The sequence below is a fragment of the Girardinichthys multiradiatus genome, chromosome 4 (genome assembly GCF_021462225.1).
Source record: "Girardinichthys multiradiatus isolate DD_20200921_A chromosome 4, DD_fGirMul_XY1, whole genome shotgun sequence".
NCBI classification, from domain to species: domain Eukaryota; kingdom Metazoa; phylum Chordata; class Actinopteri; order Cyprinodontiformes; family Goodeidae; genus Girardinichthys; species Girardinichthys multiradiatus.
In genome coordinates this window covers 28,752,799-28,769,352 of record NC_061797.1, presented here as the reverse complement: position 1 = coordinate 28,769,352, position 16,554 = coordinate 28,752,799, and the positions used below count along the sequence as shown (strand labels likewise).

The 16,554-nt window shown below is 38.7% G+C and overlaps 1 protein-coding gene across 3 annotated transcripts in view; it reads right to left on the bottom strand.

The window, feature by feature from the left end:
• myo1ea (myosin IEa) overlaps positions 1-16,554 on the bottom strand; it is a 64,598-nt gene that overhangs the window by 6,485 nt on the left and 41,559 nt on the right. For all 3 annotated transcript variants that reach the window (XM_047364128.1, XM_047364127.1, XM_047364126.1), the window contains exons 10-25: positions 13,677-13,873; positions 13,512-13,592; positions 13,147-13,233; positions 12,978-13,061; positions 10,680-10,847; positions 9,912-9,997; positions 8,320-8,401; positions 7,996-8,102; positions 6,833-6,931; positions 6,570-6,714; positions 3,159-3,273; positions 2,906-3,075; positions 2,654-2,799; positions 529-675; positions 239-396; positions 7-96 (exon numbers count right to left, since the gene is read on the bottom strand). In XM_047364128.1, the coding sequence (XP_047220084.1) occupies positions 7-96; positions 239-396; positions 529-675; positions 2,654-2,799; positions 2,906-3,075; positions 3,159-3,273; positions 6,570-6,714; positions 6,833-6,931; positions 7,996-8,102; positions 8,320-8,401; positions 9,912-9,997; positions 10,680-10,847; positions 12,978-13,061; positions 13,147-13,233; positions 13,512-13,592; positions 13,677-13,873 (1,962 nt within the window). The remainder of the gene's footprint in view (positions 1-6; positions 97-238; positions 397-528; positions 676-2,653; positions 2,800-2,905; positions 3,076-3,158; positions 3,274-6,569; positions 6,715-6,832; positions 6,932-7,995; positions 8,103-8,319; positions 8,402-9,911; positions 9,998-10,679; positions 10,848-12,977; positions 13,062-13,146; positions 13,234-13,511; positions 13,593-13,676; positions 13,874-16,554) is intronic.

The following is a 16,554-nucleotide window of genomic DNA, read 5'->3' as shown; positions in this document are numbered from 1 at the left end:
GTATACCTGGAGGTCCCGGTGCTGCCCTTGAGGGCCTGTGGTGGTGATTTCTGGACATGTTGGAGCAACTCTGACTGAAGCTCTTCTTGGTTGGACCTGTCATTTATTAGCAAAACACAAAGTGAATGTAACATACTGGTGCTGCCACAACCTCTCTTTGAAATTTAAACCCCGTTTCACACCTGAGATGGTTCATTGTGTGAGTACGTCATTGTTCTGCTTCATAGTCGATACTCACGTGTGTTCTTGGGAAGACCCGGCCCGATGCTGACCTGCAGAGATTTGCTTGAGGGCTTCAGCACGGCCATGTCTCCCTGACCCTGCACAAACACCACCTCCCTGGAGCCGCCCCCACTCAGAAAGCCCCAGTTCTCCTTCTTTAGCTTCATCTCCAGTCTGAAAATTGCATGCAACATTTATTTTTAACTCTTTATTTCTCAGAGTGGAGCTAATAATGTGAAATCACTTTAAATTTTGGAATTCACCTGTGGTAAATGTGAAGTTACTTTTCTGGATGCGTGAACTTACGTGTTGTTAAACTTGAGCGAGAGCTTCCTCTGAGTTTTCTCCTCGAACCGTTGGGCCAGCAAGCTGATGAACTCCGTCTTAAAGACGCAGTCGAGCAGGCTGTCGTACTCCTGCTCGTGCAGGATCAGGAAGTCATCCTGCAGGGTGCTGAAACAGTGACAAGCTTTGAGAAAAAGACTCATCTCTCATTTAGGAACTTTAAACTTTGAGACGTCACAGAGTGACCAGGTCAAAACTCTTTAAAACCCTTTCTGGGAAGAGTATCGCCATTCCCTCTTTTGTGTTTTGCCTCTTTGTGAGGATGTGGAGTCAGCTTTCACTTTTGCATTCAGGATCTCACAAAGCAGCTCAGATCTAAAGAGGGACGACATCTCGGGCCATGTGGCCCTGCACAAGGAGAGTTTGTTCCTCCCTTATGAGGAGGAGACTTCCTCTGATGAGTTTTTTACAGCTCCTGCTTTCACTCGCTGCACCACCTGGTCTATATTACCCCATGGAGGCAAAAGCCACCAACTCAAATCAACTGCTCAACCTCTGAACCGAACTTCACAGTATTTCTATCAATAATGCAGAGAGCACAACTCCTCCAGGTTTGTTTTTGTCTGGTTTCATCCTGAAAAACAAATCCTGTTTCTGACTGTGAAGCACTTCAGCAAACTGTTTTCAGTCACATTAACCCACAAGTACTTCAGATCTTGTTTTCAGTGTCCTTTGTGTGACTTTTTTTTGTTTTACTGGATATCCAGACTGTCTTTGAAGAAGATCCCTGACTTTTGCATTGTAGTGTCTACAGACGATGCAGCTTAGCCCTGTCTTATTTTAGGCAAGTGCTGGTTTCTACCAGCAATCATAATTGGATTTATTTACATTTAATTCATTTTTAAAGGTTGGCATCTGATGAATGGAAACCAATTAAAACAATTTCTAAATCAATTAAAAACAGATCAGGTAGATGTAAAACATCATCTGGGAGAAAAAACCTTCAGCATGTGATGTTTTTGAATTAAAGTTTTGGCAAATCCATATTTCTTTAGAAGAAGAGGAAATCATTCGCTATTCAGGTTTATAATTTACAGTCTCAAACTCCTGAACCAAAGAGGCACCCTCACAGTTTTAATGGTCTGCAACCATGTTACAGATTAACATACCCTCAGAAACCTCAAACCTTTGACCTCTAGTTTAGTTTCGGGAGGTGGATCAGCCTGACGAGTTCCTCAGTTAATCTGTGCAAGTTTTATTTAGATTTTCGCATGTGCATGAGAAATCCTACAATTCATATGAGGACATTGAAACTATGTTTGAAATGCATATTAGAGTCAGGACGTAAAGCTGATTTATGCAGATAGGAAAAGCATAAAATACGTTTATGTAAAGTTGATTTGTTTGGCTCAGGTTGTGGTAATTAATGATTAAAGAGGAGATTCACGTTAAAATGATGCAACCTCCATGTGAAGGCGCATTATTGCTCTGACATTGTCATTTTCCAACATGATGGAAAAGACAATGTTAGTATATAAGCCATCAATAAAAATGATCTGTATGTGGATTATTTATATTATAATTTATATTTATTCCTCTTTTTTACATTTTGTCACATTACAACCAAAACCTTAATGTATTTTATTGGGATTTTCTAAAACAGACCAACACCAAGTGTTATTAGGAAATGTATGGAAAACCATGGTTTTCAAGAAATAATACACCTGAAAATATGAAAAGTGTGACATGCATTCAACCTCTCTTACTTTGACACCCCTAATTAAAATTCAAGACAGGTGCATACATTCCATGTGATCCTAATTATCAAACAGTCAAATTCAGTTTATTATTCATTCATTTGTAAATCTAAAACCTGTTTCCTCTTCCTTTTATCCCACAAATATGATCTGGCTTGTGTTGTATCATATATAATCCCAATAAAATAAGGCGGTGGTGCAGTGGTAAAAAGCGTGGCCCTTGTACAGAGGATACCATTCTCGACACAGCCACCACAGGTTCAAGTCCCCGCCCGTTGACCGTTGCTGCATGTCTGCCTGTCTCTGTCCAACCCATTTCCTGTCGGTCAACTTACAAAATAAAGGCAACTAGTGCCACAAAAACATAAATAAATAAAACGTTTTTTTACCTGAGAGACACCGCCAAGATTTTTTCCAAGTCAATCTTCCTCTTCATCACCTCGGTCACCCGACCTTTCTCTGGTCCCTGCTTCACCTTTTCTCTTCCAATCAGATATACACTTTTAGGAGTCAAAATCATGTCTCTCTTAATTCCCTGAGAACAAAAAAAAAAAAAAAGGGTTATTTTCTCATATTTATTGTTAAAAAAACAACCTAATAAAAATAAAACTAAATTAATAAAAACACTGAAGAAAACAAACCTTAAACCGGCGGTCGTATTTTGTGACTTTGTCAGCGAAATCGATCTTTTCTCTCTTGGCCAGAAACTGCCGGAGCTCTGGTCTGTCGTCCATCCCCAGATAGTCTCCTACAAAGTTTCTATTTAGGCTGTGTCGCCGCCTTTCTTTCCGGCTCAAAAGAAGGTCAGAAGCTAAAAAAAGAAAAAATTAATGTGAGAGCTGAAGACATAAGCAGCCAAAAAAATACGAAGCAGAAACAAGCCTCTTTGCTCACCTTCCTCCCTCATCTGGACATACTTCTTGCGGGCGGCATATTTCCTCCAGGCCTTCTGGATGGTCCGAGCATAGCCGTCAAACTTGCGCTCCCTTGTCTCTTCCAGAAGAAAGAGCTACGAGGAAAAACAAAGAGATGGAACAACACCTCAGACACACCTAAATACACAGAAAAGACAACATGCTAAACCTACTGGAATTCAGCTGAAGGTAGAAAACCAGTCTGACTTCAGTGATAATGACCATTTGATGTTTCTGAGAGTTGGACTAAAACCTTTTCTTTGAACAACTGGATAGACAGGTGGTTATCATCTTAGATTATTGTTTTCATACTGTTAAAGTCATTAAGTCAGGAAAGTCAAGCAGGCTTGTGCTGAGCTGCAGAAAAAATATAATCTACATATCTGAGACATGTTTGATAAGAATAATGGCACTTTTCTCCCCTGTCCGTCTTTTTCTCATAAAGTTAAATTCTCTAAATTTCTTTACCTCTGCTAGATGAAATTTGTAAATAAAAGAAAAAGTGAAACTCATATTATTCAGATTCATTACTCTGATATTTCTCAAGCATTTATTGCTGTTAATTTTCATGATAATAGCTTACATGTAGTGAAAATCCAAAATTCAGTTTATCAAAAAAGTGTATTAAATAAAACACTTCTAAAACAAATGTCAGCAATCTAAAAATGTAGTCCCTATTGGTTGAGCATCACTTTCTATCAAACGTTTTTCTTCCAATAAACTTTCCATTAATGAAAGAATCTCCCCCAACAATTCTTCAATGGATTTTGCCTGACGATCATCTCAAGGCTATGGTTATCTGTATTGTCTGAGCATCTTTTTCTACCACACTTTTTTCTTCCACTAAACTTTCCATTAATATGCCTGGGTACAGCATTCAGATTTGTGTGTTGAAAATCACGTTTACATTGGTTTTATATATTATTCAAACTTTTAGGGAATTCTGGGTTTTCATGAGATGAATGCTATAATTATCATATCAACAGAAATAAGCACTTAAAATACATTACTCTATGTAACGAATCTGTATAATAGATGAGTTTCACTTTTTGAACCGAGTTACTGAAATAAACAGTTTCTTAAAACAAATGTATTAAGATGAACCTGTAATTGGCAACAATTAAGACCAGAATGTTTAATGTGAGATAATTTCCTCCATAACTGGATTACCGTTTTTTTAACATGGGCTCATGCTCATGAGATGTGTGGAAATGTCTGAATCTTGTTTTTATGTAATAAGCAAATTTAGGCTATTTTCATTTAGCTCCTGAAAAGATGAATCTTCAATGTATGCATGGAGAAAACATGACATTATTGTAAAACAAAAGTGCTGCATGACTGCATGTGCAACTTATTAAAGGGTTTAGGGTTCATTTTTTGCCTGTCCGGTTTTAGATCCATTTGCTCGGAGCGATTAATACACTTATCATTACACTCAGAGACCACTGGACGTCTTGTCCCATTTATGTCATTTCCTGCTGGACCTCTTAACACGCGATCACCCTCTCTGCCCTCTCCATGTGCCAGACTAAACATCCTGTCCGGCGATGCAACAGCCCTGGCATCAGCAAGGCCGACCACAGGCTGCAAAATGACGGAGGACACCACAAGCAAGGCCAGAACACAATACTGCACATCGAACTAAAACCACAAAAATCACTGAGCAGAAAAATGCACCGAGTTACAGCTGGCGAGCATGATGCTTTGTGATCAGTGAAAGTTCGTAGTTTTACAGGAAGAGAGCAGCTGAATGGGTTACATGACAAATCCAGGGACAAACAGCAGGATGGTGATTATTTAAGGGCATGCATCAATATTGAAAACAAGGACTCCTTTTGGCAGAGAAACTCCTACAACACCTGGTGTCAGACAACTTTCCCTTTCATTAAATCCAACAGAGACATCACTCACACAGCTAATTAACAAGGGTCAGCATCTTATCTCATACCAGCTTGTTTTGAGAAACCTGTCAGCTCATTTCAGCCATCTGCCCAGTGTGATATTTACATTTCATTAATCAGTGACCTGGACTCTCGCCCTGTGGGGTGGGGGAATGGTTGCAGAACATGAGTGAAGGCATTCAGGATTAACTGCAAGGCCTGAATAAAACTGAGATCTCTGTGTGTGAGTTTCTAAATATACATCGGTGGGTGTGTGCACGTGCATGCTCGCTGCTACTTGATGTGTGCAACTGCTAATAAGGGGCACAGGGTGTAGACAAGCTAGGCTTGTCTACACCCTGTGCCCCCCCAACTCTCTCTGCAGCCACAGTCTGAGTTTGTGTTTTTAGTTTCAGAGTATTGTTGACTCACCGCTGACGTGTAACAAGGGGTCGGGTTCAATCTCCTCCCCTATGAGAAGGACTAACATAATTTGGGACTCTGCTGCCTTTTATGGTGTTTAGGGTAAAAATACAGAGTTTTTCCCTTGCTGACAAAAAGGCAAGAAGGCTGGCAGGTTTCATCTTCAACGTTATGACTTACAGTCCCCTGCAACTTTTTCAGATGTTACAATTTGAAACGAATATTCTGTGTTTTTCATTTGGATTATATGTGATGAACCAACACCAGATGGGGCACAATTCTTAATATTACACAAAATCCAAAAGTGTTATGTGCATTTGCCCTCTCTACTCTTAGACCCTTAAATAAAATCCAGCACATCCTGTTGCTTTTAGAACCCACATATCAAGTAAACACATTAAACCTGTGTAATTTAACCTCAGTATAAATCCAGGTGTTCTGTGAAAGCCTCAGAGGTTTGTTATAGAACATTAGAGAACAAATACCATCATAAAGACCAAGGAACAGAGCAGGCAGGTCAAGGATAAAGTTGAGGAAGTTTAAAGCAGAGTTAGATTATTAAAAAAAATTCCCAAACTTCACACAAGACCATGTAGTCTGTGTAGGGGAAACAGCAAACACGCGAACAAAGGTGGTCTGGTCAGATTAACCAAAAACAAAGTTTCTGGTCCAGATGTGCAACTCTGTGTGCAGCAGTAAAATAACACCCCAAAAACACCATCCGTAGGGTAAAACATGGCAGTGGCAGCATCATTCTGTGTGAATGCTATTTTTGATTAGCTTTTCTAAATCCAAATGAGAAGCTGTGGACAGTTTAGGCAGTTGATGCTCAGTCATGCTTTCCAGTCAGAATCCAGTCTGACTGAGTTTGAGCTAGTTTGCAAACCTATTAAAGGTGGTGGCTAAATATGAATGCACACCACACTTTTCTGATTTTTATTTGTAAAAAAGAATTAAAACTATTTGTATATTAGTTCTTTCTGATTCAGAAATTTGATTTAACAATTGAAAACTTAAAATTCTGTAGTCATACGTTGATAAAATGTGTAAACGTTGAGGCACAAAGACCAGGCAGACGGTAAACTCACAGATTCAGGGGCTTTGATGAAGATCTTGGTTTTACCAAGCTGGAACTGATCTTGGTCCATGCTGACAGAGCGTAGGAGATGAAGGACACCTTGTCTCTCATCTCCTCGCCACGTTGGCCATGACTCTTTGGTCAGGATGGCGTACCTAAAGACCAGAACATGTAGTCACAAACACTAACACTGAATCAAATGATCTTTAAAAGCCACAATTAAGTGCAGCTCAAATCATTATTTATGAAAGTCATCAGTCGGAGTTACGACACCTGTTGAGGAACTTCCGGAAGACTCTACGGTAGGCGTAGCCAGCACGCCTCACCCTGATGTTTTCCTTCAGACCCAGGTACTCCACCTGGTGCTTTACTCTGAAGACACAACACATTAAGTGCACTCATGTGCTTCCTTTTGTCACACCCTGTTTACACTGTAACAGCTATCAGCCACCACTTTGTTTCAAGCATCTTTCCGAGGCTCACGAAGCTGTCACTCCCCCCGGAAACACGGTTATTGTGGGTCATTGTATGCAAAACTGTAGGTTTTACTTTTTTTTTTTGATTAAACAAAGAGCTTAAGCACCATTTGGTTCGGTACAGTCCGACTTCCTGTGAAAAAGCAGTTCCGTTGCTAATTAATGAGCCACACTGAGACCCACTCCTAACAGGAAGGTCATCATAAGCTCTGAACAATGCAGCATCACTCTGTGTGGGAACACGTAGTACCCAACGCCTGCATGGGGGGAAGGAAAGGAGTGGGAAGCCGATGAACAAAACAACAAAGAAGAAGAAGGTGTCTTCAAATAAACACCTTCAGATGGACAGAAAACATTAATAACAAAAACAGGAAGGAACATTTTAAAAACAAAGTAGTTTGTATTTGTTTTTAACTAAAATTAAAAGTGGATTCAAAGCATTAAAGCATTAATGCAATACAGTCACCCTTTAAAATGACATCGTATTTCCGTCCTTTATCATCAGCAGTGTTGTAATTTCCCCTCGGGGATCAATAAAGTATCTTTGAATTTGAATTTGAATGAGTGTATCCCACTTTGAGAACTTTGAACTGAAGAATGTTGTTTTTTACATGATTAACTTGAAGTGAGCGAAGCTCATCCAGGCGCTATTTAAAAGCTCGCTATCCAGGAGAGAACAAAAGATGTACCTTGCGTTTTTTAGGATCAAACGTCTGGGTCATTGTGCAGAAAGAGCCACAACATTTCCCCAAGACAAAACCAACCTTCAGTTTTGTAAATTGCTCAAATTATGCTGCAAAGTTTCTTTGTGAATCAAACAATCACAATCAACTCATGCTTGCTAACGTCATTCAAGTTGTTTTGGATGTTTTAGAAGTTAAGCATTTAAATAAACCAGCAGGAAGGATGCTGCATGTTTCTGTTTGTGGTTTCGGAGAAGAGGGTTCTGCTATGACTTACCGTGATTCTTCCCAGTCTCTGGACTTCTTGGTCTCATTTGGTTTGATGCAGCGAATGTAGTGTGGAGTGCATTTCATTAGTGTGCTAACCAGGTCATTGGCTTGTTTCTAAAGAGAGGAATCAGAGTAAATATTTAAAAAACAGGAGGCTAAAGATGCCATTAAAGTGATCAAAACCCTAAATAGTCTGGTAGACTATTTGCTCAGGAGAAACACTGATGGGCAATCCACTGAACAACAAACACAAACTACAACCAAATGGTCTTTCCCACACCAACCCGGGTTTTGAGATGATACACACATGCACACACTTTTAAAGAAGTACCTTTATTTTGCTGCCTGCAGTAGTTGGCCGACCCTTCTTCTCAGCATTGAGGTTTTCTGGAAACAGTGCTCTGATGAAGGGACTATGTAGGGACAAGCAAGGTGAGTTAGACATGTTACAGATGTTTATTTGCAGATCAACAAAAACTAAGCACTCAACAAAATGGCACATTGTCCAGACTGCCAGCATGAAAACTGCAGTTAATGATTAAAGAACCAAGGATATGTGCCTGACTAAGGTCACTCATCTGAATTCCTGAAACATTTGGGAAAGCTTGAGTTGGGGGAGGCTGGGAAAACAAGAGGTGTTCGTGTGTGTAGCAAATATCTGCAGACACGTGTTTTTGGAAGAAAAGGCTGTTGCTTAGTAAGGAAAAAATATGAAGACAGTGTCTTTCCCCAAGATCATATCCATGTTTAGAGTTGGACATTTTTGCAAGATTTCCAATACCTTCATTTTCTTCTAGGTAAGCTATTCCTTTATTGATTTGGATGTATGGTTGGACTCACAGTGATGATGAAACCAAAAATTACTCTTCATCTTCAATTTTCTGAAGGTTTTGGGTCACAATTAAGTGGCATTAAGAACCATTTATAATTTCATCCACCTAGAAAAAAACATTTACATCTGAAGCAAAGAAGTCCCAGACCATGATGGCACCACCACCACGTTTTACTGCTTTTAAGCTAATCATATCCTTTTTTAAACTGCTCCCATAACAAAGCTTTAACTTCATCACATGTAACACATTCTACCAAACAGTTTTGGGAGATTTTAACCAGGCCTTGATATTTGTATCGCAACCCTACACCTTAGCTTAGACTCACAACGAATACAAGAGATTGTAGTTACATGTAGAACAAAACGAGTCTTTTTCAGCGTTACTGTCAGCCTCTTGGGAACCTATAAACAGCAGATATCTTGTCTTAATCTGTCTTCAATATACTAATTTGTCTGGATTCTAACCTTTGACTTGGACATCAATGAAAGGATCAGCAGGTTGCGTGCCTAAAGATATTAATGGTCAATCCTTCCTGCTCTGTTAAGATCAGCTGCTCAAAGGAATGGAGGCTCTTCCTATTTTGTTAAGCTTTCTTTCGGAAACAGTTTTATCTTACTACACACACATTTCTGTGTATTTATGTTATGTTGATTGCTATTTAATTTGTCTATTTTTCACCACCTGCCTCAACCGGAATTGAATGTAACCTCCTATTTAATGGCTCAGTGAACGTGCACACAAAGACGCCTTGTGGGGGATACACAGAAAATACTGCTGTTTGCACAGATGGCCACACAACTGTAACACAGGGAGACCAGACTCCACAACACAGACCCCAAAGAAGCCTGAAATTGTGAAGACCCAAAAGCCACATCATGAGACAAGAGCCAGATGTTATTCAGGGGGCAGGATGCCATATCCAGCCCTGTACACTTCGGCAGCAGCCCTCCAGTGTCCAGATGGATCAAAACATCTGCAGCTTTCATTCAGATGTGGTTAATTATAACCAAATGGTTCTGAGAAAGATTCCTGCAAGTGCGCACCAATAAAAATCCTCCTAATTTGTTGGTGCATAGTGCAAAATACTTACATCTCACTGCTCTGCATCAGTTCAATGAGGTCAGTAAAAAGGACATCTCTGTTCCTCTCGCAGAACCCGTCTGCATCATAGGACACCTGGAGAAAGGTAAATAGAGGAACATCTCAACTTTATGCAAACAATATGATAAAGATTTGTTAGAACAAATCTACACTTCCTTAAACCAGGAGCCATGTCATAGTGTATGAAAATTGTATTGTACTATAGGCTGAGAAGGGGAGAAATGTTTCTAGCTCAGTCATTGGAGCCTAAAGCCGTTTTTTTTGCAAGGCTCATTAAGCCTGCAGCATGTGTGCCAGGCTGAGAGCCGCCACACATCTGGAAAAGGACACGGGACAACCTCAGCACACAGCAACACAAACTGGACCATATGCATTACCTCAGGCTGGATGACTTTGCTGCCAACATGTTATGTTTAAATACAGAAAGAGGTGCAATAATAAAAAAACACAAAGAAGAGAGAAGTGAGGTTCACAGTGGAGCTGCCTATAAAGTGGAAACCTTAAAAAAGCACCAAGATGGTGACGCAGACTGCAAAATTAAAAAACCAGCTGCATAACTGGTGTTTATGACAGATCATACAAGGAACAGCTCCCTCACCAAAACCATAAAAAACACACTTTAATAAACTTTTATTTCCATGACTGAACCATCAGCTGCCATCATCAGACAAATATAAAAACAAAGACAGGTGTATGATGATTCTGGGAAAGCTGTAATCTCTTGCCAGTCTTTCCAAATGTATCCTTGCACACTGACCTTGCCAGCATAGTGATGGATAATGAAGCCCTGGTTCCAGCTATTGAAATGCTCGTGCGTGTTGATCTGCATTCTGAGCTTCTGCAGCATGGTCTGGTCAGCTCCCTCGCCCACGGCGTGCATGGTGGCGCACACGTCATCCAGGATGCACATGATACCGGGCGGACTCTGGGATCACAAAGAAGACTTTTTATTTCTGACTGAATATTTATTTTTGACTATTTTCCATTAATGCCAACAGCTTTAAGGTATTAAATGAAAATTTGCTTGTTCATTATAAATTTCTGTCTAATATCAAAAGTATAAAATCAAACCTTTTTTATTTTTGTCATAAACTAAGCATCGAAATGACTTATAAAACCTAAGTAAACCCCATTTTTTAAAATAGATATAAATCAGATTTAAATAGCAGATCCATTTCAGTGCAACTTCTATAAAACGCTTCTCTAACACTCTGCTTTGTGCTTCTTCTGAAGCCTCAGCGGTTTCTCAGCTGCCTCTCAGACACAAAAAAACAGTGTCAAGGGGACACACGTTAGCTTGTCACTGGATTACGGAAAGAACTGAACTGTCAGGCACCAATACAAATCCCCTGCCCCTCTCAGACGCAGGCCTGCTTTAAAGCTCTTGTTGTGGATTTGGTGAATTAAGCCTCTAAGTATAACTAATCAATCAAATTAGGAGGCATGTCGGCACATTTGGGAGTATGAAGCTGACGGTTGAGGCAACGGAGGAGAAAATCGGAAAGACGCATGTTATATCATGTTTTGTTTTGGTTTTTATTTATTGCTATGAACCTGTCTGTTATTAGAGAAATGTTAAATAGTTCTAATAGACATACACTGTGTAAAGAAAACACACACAATCCATTTTCCCTACTTTCTGACATCAGTTTTCCTGTTTTAGGTCTGTTGGGTTTTTAAGAAATTATGTCTGTTTGCTAAATGTCAGGATAAAATGCGAGAGAAGTGTTTAGATGCTATTTTTAATATGGTCTTAAAATCCAGAAATTCACATACACTACATTTGCTATACCTTTAAACTACTTGGCAAAGCCCAGATGATGATGTTATGTCTTTATAAGCTTCTGAAAGGCTAATTCACAGTATTTGAGTTAAATGGAGACACACTTCTGGGTGTGTCTTAAGGTAGCACCTCAGACTCACTCCCTCCTTGCGTGTAATCATGGGAAGATTAAAGAAATAAGCCAGGAAATCAGTAATGGAACTGTGGATCTCCTTGGTTGGAATTTCCAGATACTGTACCTAAAGGTGCAACAATGATCTGTTCAAGCAAGTATTTGCAAGTATAAACAGCATTTTCAAAGTGTTAAGGAAGGAGCTAGGTTCTGTGTCCCAGAGATAAACATGTTTTAGTGTGAATATGTGAATCAAATCCATAACAAAAGACCTTGTAAAGATACCGGCAGAATCTAGTTAGAGAATGATATTGTGTACAGTGAAACAAGTCATATACCGACACTGGCTGAAAGGCCACTCAGCAAGAAAGAAGCCATTACTTCAAAAACTCAAAGTCTGCGAAAGTAAGAACTTTCTCAGACTTGCCCTGGGGTTTTACAAAAGAAGAATTTAAATGTTTGGTAATAATTCATATTGTTACATTTGGAGGAAAAAGGGAGAAGCCTGAAAACCTGAGAACACCATCCTAAAGTCCTGGTCTCAGTCATATTAAATATTTGTGGGCAGAGCTATAAAGGTCTCTGATCAAGATGGCCTAAAAACCTGATTCAGTTCTGTCAGGAGGAATGAGCCGAAATTCCATAAAACCTTTGACCCAAGTCATACACTTTAAAAATGTATTCTACAAATACTAAGAAAATATATGTAAACCTCTAACTTTGATGAAAGTTAGACTTTTCCATCAGAGGTCAGAAGTTTTGTAACTATTTGGTAATCCTATGTATAAAACCTCCACTGAAATAACCTTTTGACATTTGAATATTATGCATGCAAGTGTGTGTTTAAATTTTCTTTAAATTACACAACTTTTTTTCATTTGTCCTTAAATTAAAAAAGACTTTAAAAAAAACTTCTGCTTAATGTGAGTAAAAATACTATGTTTAACCCGTACCTATTTATGACCATTTCAAACCAGAATGTCATATCCATCACCAGTTCAGTCATTTATTTTAAATGCAATAAATGAATCTGAGCTTTAACATTGGGAAAAAAATATTTTGTTGTATAAACTATAGGTTTATATCACGAGGCAGATTTTTGGAACAATAAAAAAATATTCATTGTGCCCTCTTGGAGTAAATATTTCATTTTTATTTACTTTGCTCTCGATGAGATCACAGACAATCTTATTGTTGAAGTAATCTATTGGAGTCCATTTGATCCCCTCCTGCACATACTCCTCCTGAAAGATATAAAAAAAATTTAATTTAGACAGAATAAAAAATGCAAAAAAATGCACAACAAAGGTGAGCATGAAGAAACATCACCTGCTCTGCCTTTAGAGTCAGCTCAATAAATATCTGCTGAAGCTTCTCATTCACAAAGTTGATGCAGAACTGTTCAAATCCATTTTTCTGAAGAAGAGGACACAGTTAATAAAATCCATACAAACCAACAGAGGTTCATGTTTACCAGAAAGAAACGAAGCAAAGTCCAGGGCCTCTCACTAATCAAGCCAAACCAATTTGTAATCAGATTAGACAAGAAGCAGTCTCAATCATGAGATGGGCTCTAATCCTCATACTTTATAGATTAGTTTTATCCTCTCCATTAAATCTGTTTAAATGCTGAACCACTTAATCTAACTCTTGTTGCTGCAGTAGTCATGTGTCAACAGCTAGTAAACACTCACCTGGAAAATTTCAAACCCATAAATGTCCAGAACTCCTATATTTAACTCCTGATGATCTTTCACCATGGCTCTGTTGATTGACTGAAAAAAAAGGAATTAATCTCAGCTAAATATGTGTATCAAATATTTTTATTTATTAACACCTTAACAACCATGCACAGATACCTCAACTAGGAAGTCAAACACGCGCGAATGCAGGGCTTTGGAGAGCGCGTCCCTAGTGTAACAGGCCTGCTCCACGTTCAGGGTTACATCGATGGACTCCTTCGTACTCCCCCACTTGCTGTCCATCTTCCTGCTTGTCAGTTTCTCCCTCAGACGGTCCTGGTCGATCCCGAGCAGAAAGGCAGGAAACGCTAAAACTAAAAACAAAACAGAAGGCAATAAAAGAGGGTGGAAAGGATTATGAAAGAGCTGTATGACCTCATTAATGTTGATTTTATTCAGTGATTATCTGAATGAACTTGTGTGAGAATCTTTTAAAGAACTGTTGAAATGCATTAAAACAGATGTGTAAAATAATTCAACTTGTATATGGTTTGATTATTTCTGTAACTTAGATGACTGCTGCCGAATAAAAACAGAAATGTTTTTGCAACTGTTAAGGGCAATAAGGCAAATACCATTCAAAATGTCAAAAAAGTGAGATTTTAGGACACACATATAAATATATAAAATTTTATTTCCCAGACCTGCACTAAAAAGCAAAGAGTTTTTTCTATGAATACCAACATGCAAATCAATCAACAGGACTACACTCCTAGGAAAGACTGCCTTGTCTTCGTTTTGCATGGCACTAAGCCACAGAAAATTGGGTTCTCCAAAAGATCTTTTGCGCTTAATTTTTTTTCCCTTTCAATAAGCTATAAAATGTCCGAAAAAAACTCCAAAAGAACTCTCCACATAATGCACAAAAAGGTTGTAATTCGAGAAAATTGAGGGGATTTAGTGTCTCAGATAGCTAAACCACGGCCTCCTCTGCAGAGAACTGGGAGAACAATAGTTTTAGCCAAACACTTAAAAAAAAAAAAACTTTGCACACCACAGACTGCTTGCCATGACCTGGCGAGCGTTGATATTGTCCCCAGAGAGCCCCTCCCTGGCTTATTACAGTGACTCACTTCCCCTAAAAGGAAATAGCTCTCAGGCCTGCGTCTGGGAATGCTTCGGTCCACTGTGGTAGCTCCCCGAATTGGAGATTAGGGTGTGACTGACCATACGCCTGCTTCAATTGTATAAAAAAAGTCCTTCTTTGTGTTTTGCCAGGACTTTATAGATGGCCTTAATTCTTCTACACATTGTCCAACATTCAGTGACAATGCTCCAGCAAGCTTCCTGCTGGATATTTGCTAGTCAAAGCATCAAAGAATAAAAAGAGCAATAGGCAGGGTGTTGTCAGAGGAGTGGTCTGCTTTAGGCCCAATGACAGATGTAGGACAACGATGACACTGAGTCAATGCTTCCCCTAATTAAAAACATTGAAATAATGAAAAATGTGTTGGTTTGGGTTCTCCTCTAGTGATTGTTCAGTAAAGATTTTAACAGAATCAAATACTAAGGCACTGACTGTATGATCATAACAAGCCGGCATGATGTATGCAATATGCAAAACTGCTGGTGAATTTCACAATGACGATATGATGACTTGCAAAAAAAAAGTACTTCAGCCTGCAGAGTTAATGTCTTCCTGCTTTCAGTTTATTAAAAACATTAACCCATAAATGCATTATTTCTATATGAACAACATGGTTTTATTAAAAATCCTGCATTTCCTACAGCTACTTTAATGGCAATAAAAAACATTGTGGCATGGCAATTCAGTAATGACTTTACCAGAACATCTTAATACCCTCTTAAAACGTTTTCTGCAGCTTTAAACAACAAGCATTACAAAATGCATTACTGGCCTGCAGATCTTGAACACATTCGCTAACGTTTCTTCCTAGTAGTTCTTCACAATATTGGTGTTACCTTTTTTTGTTTTTGTTTATTTAGCTATCCACCAGCTAGTTCAGTTTGCTCTATTTGGAGTCATATGGTGAATTTGATTTGTACTTGGAAGTCTTAATTTTCAAGTTCAACATTGGAAAATAAAATTTTTTACTCGTTGAAGTTTAACTTTTGTCTTGAAAATTCAACAGTTTCGGAGCCACCCAGAGTTTAATATGCAATATGGTCGCCACTTGAATAAAAGATAGTTAGATTTGCAGGAATAAGCTGTTTATTTGCACTTCTGATGGTTTGTATATCAATAAAAAGGAAGCACACTTTATAGTCCATCTGTGCTTTCATGTTTGAAAGCCTAAAAATGGAGGGTAAAACATTGCTATCAGGTTGTCTTGTTAATAGTAGCAAGTCTGGTCACTAATCAGTACTACTAACTACTGAATTCCACTAGTTTTAGACTTTCGTTTTCTGAGAACAATGAAACACAGCATCAGTCTTCTTTGAATCGAATCACTGCCTAAATGCACCTTTTTTTTTAAATGAAATTATGACTTTTAAAAATTATGTTCCCACCAGCTGTGAAACTCACATATTTAAGTGACACATGTCTAAACGACATTTATCAGTTTATTAGATTTATATCAGGCTGTAAAAGTTTTCTCAGTGGGGTGAGAAGCTTACACCTCCGATCAAGTGCAAGAAGTTGCATGACTCTTTCTGCTCAGCGTCACAAACAATCTGATTAGTAAAAAAAGAGAGAAAAGTTGATGACTCATTGGATTTAGAAATTAACGCACTGAAATAGCATGTGTGTATTGGTGGGAGGTGCCTGCGAGTGGAACTGGCTTGATTGGACATTTTCTAAAAAAGACAACCTCTGCATATTTATAGGTAAAGAATCTAATGCTACACAATCAAATTAACAGCTGTCATATTTTTTTGTATTTTTAAACAATCACCAAAACTCTCTCCAAACAGGGTGCAAAGATAACCAAGTCCACACCTCTAAGGTTCTAATTGTTGCTTGGATAATAAATAAGGACCATCAGACCTTTACACCAAAACTGTCTGTGCAGCAAGTGCAAAGCCTTCTTAA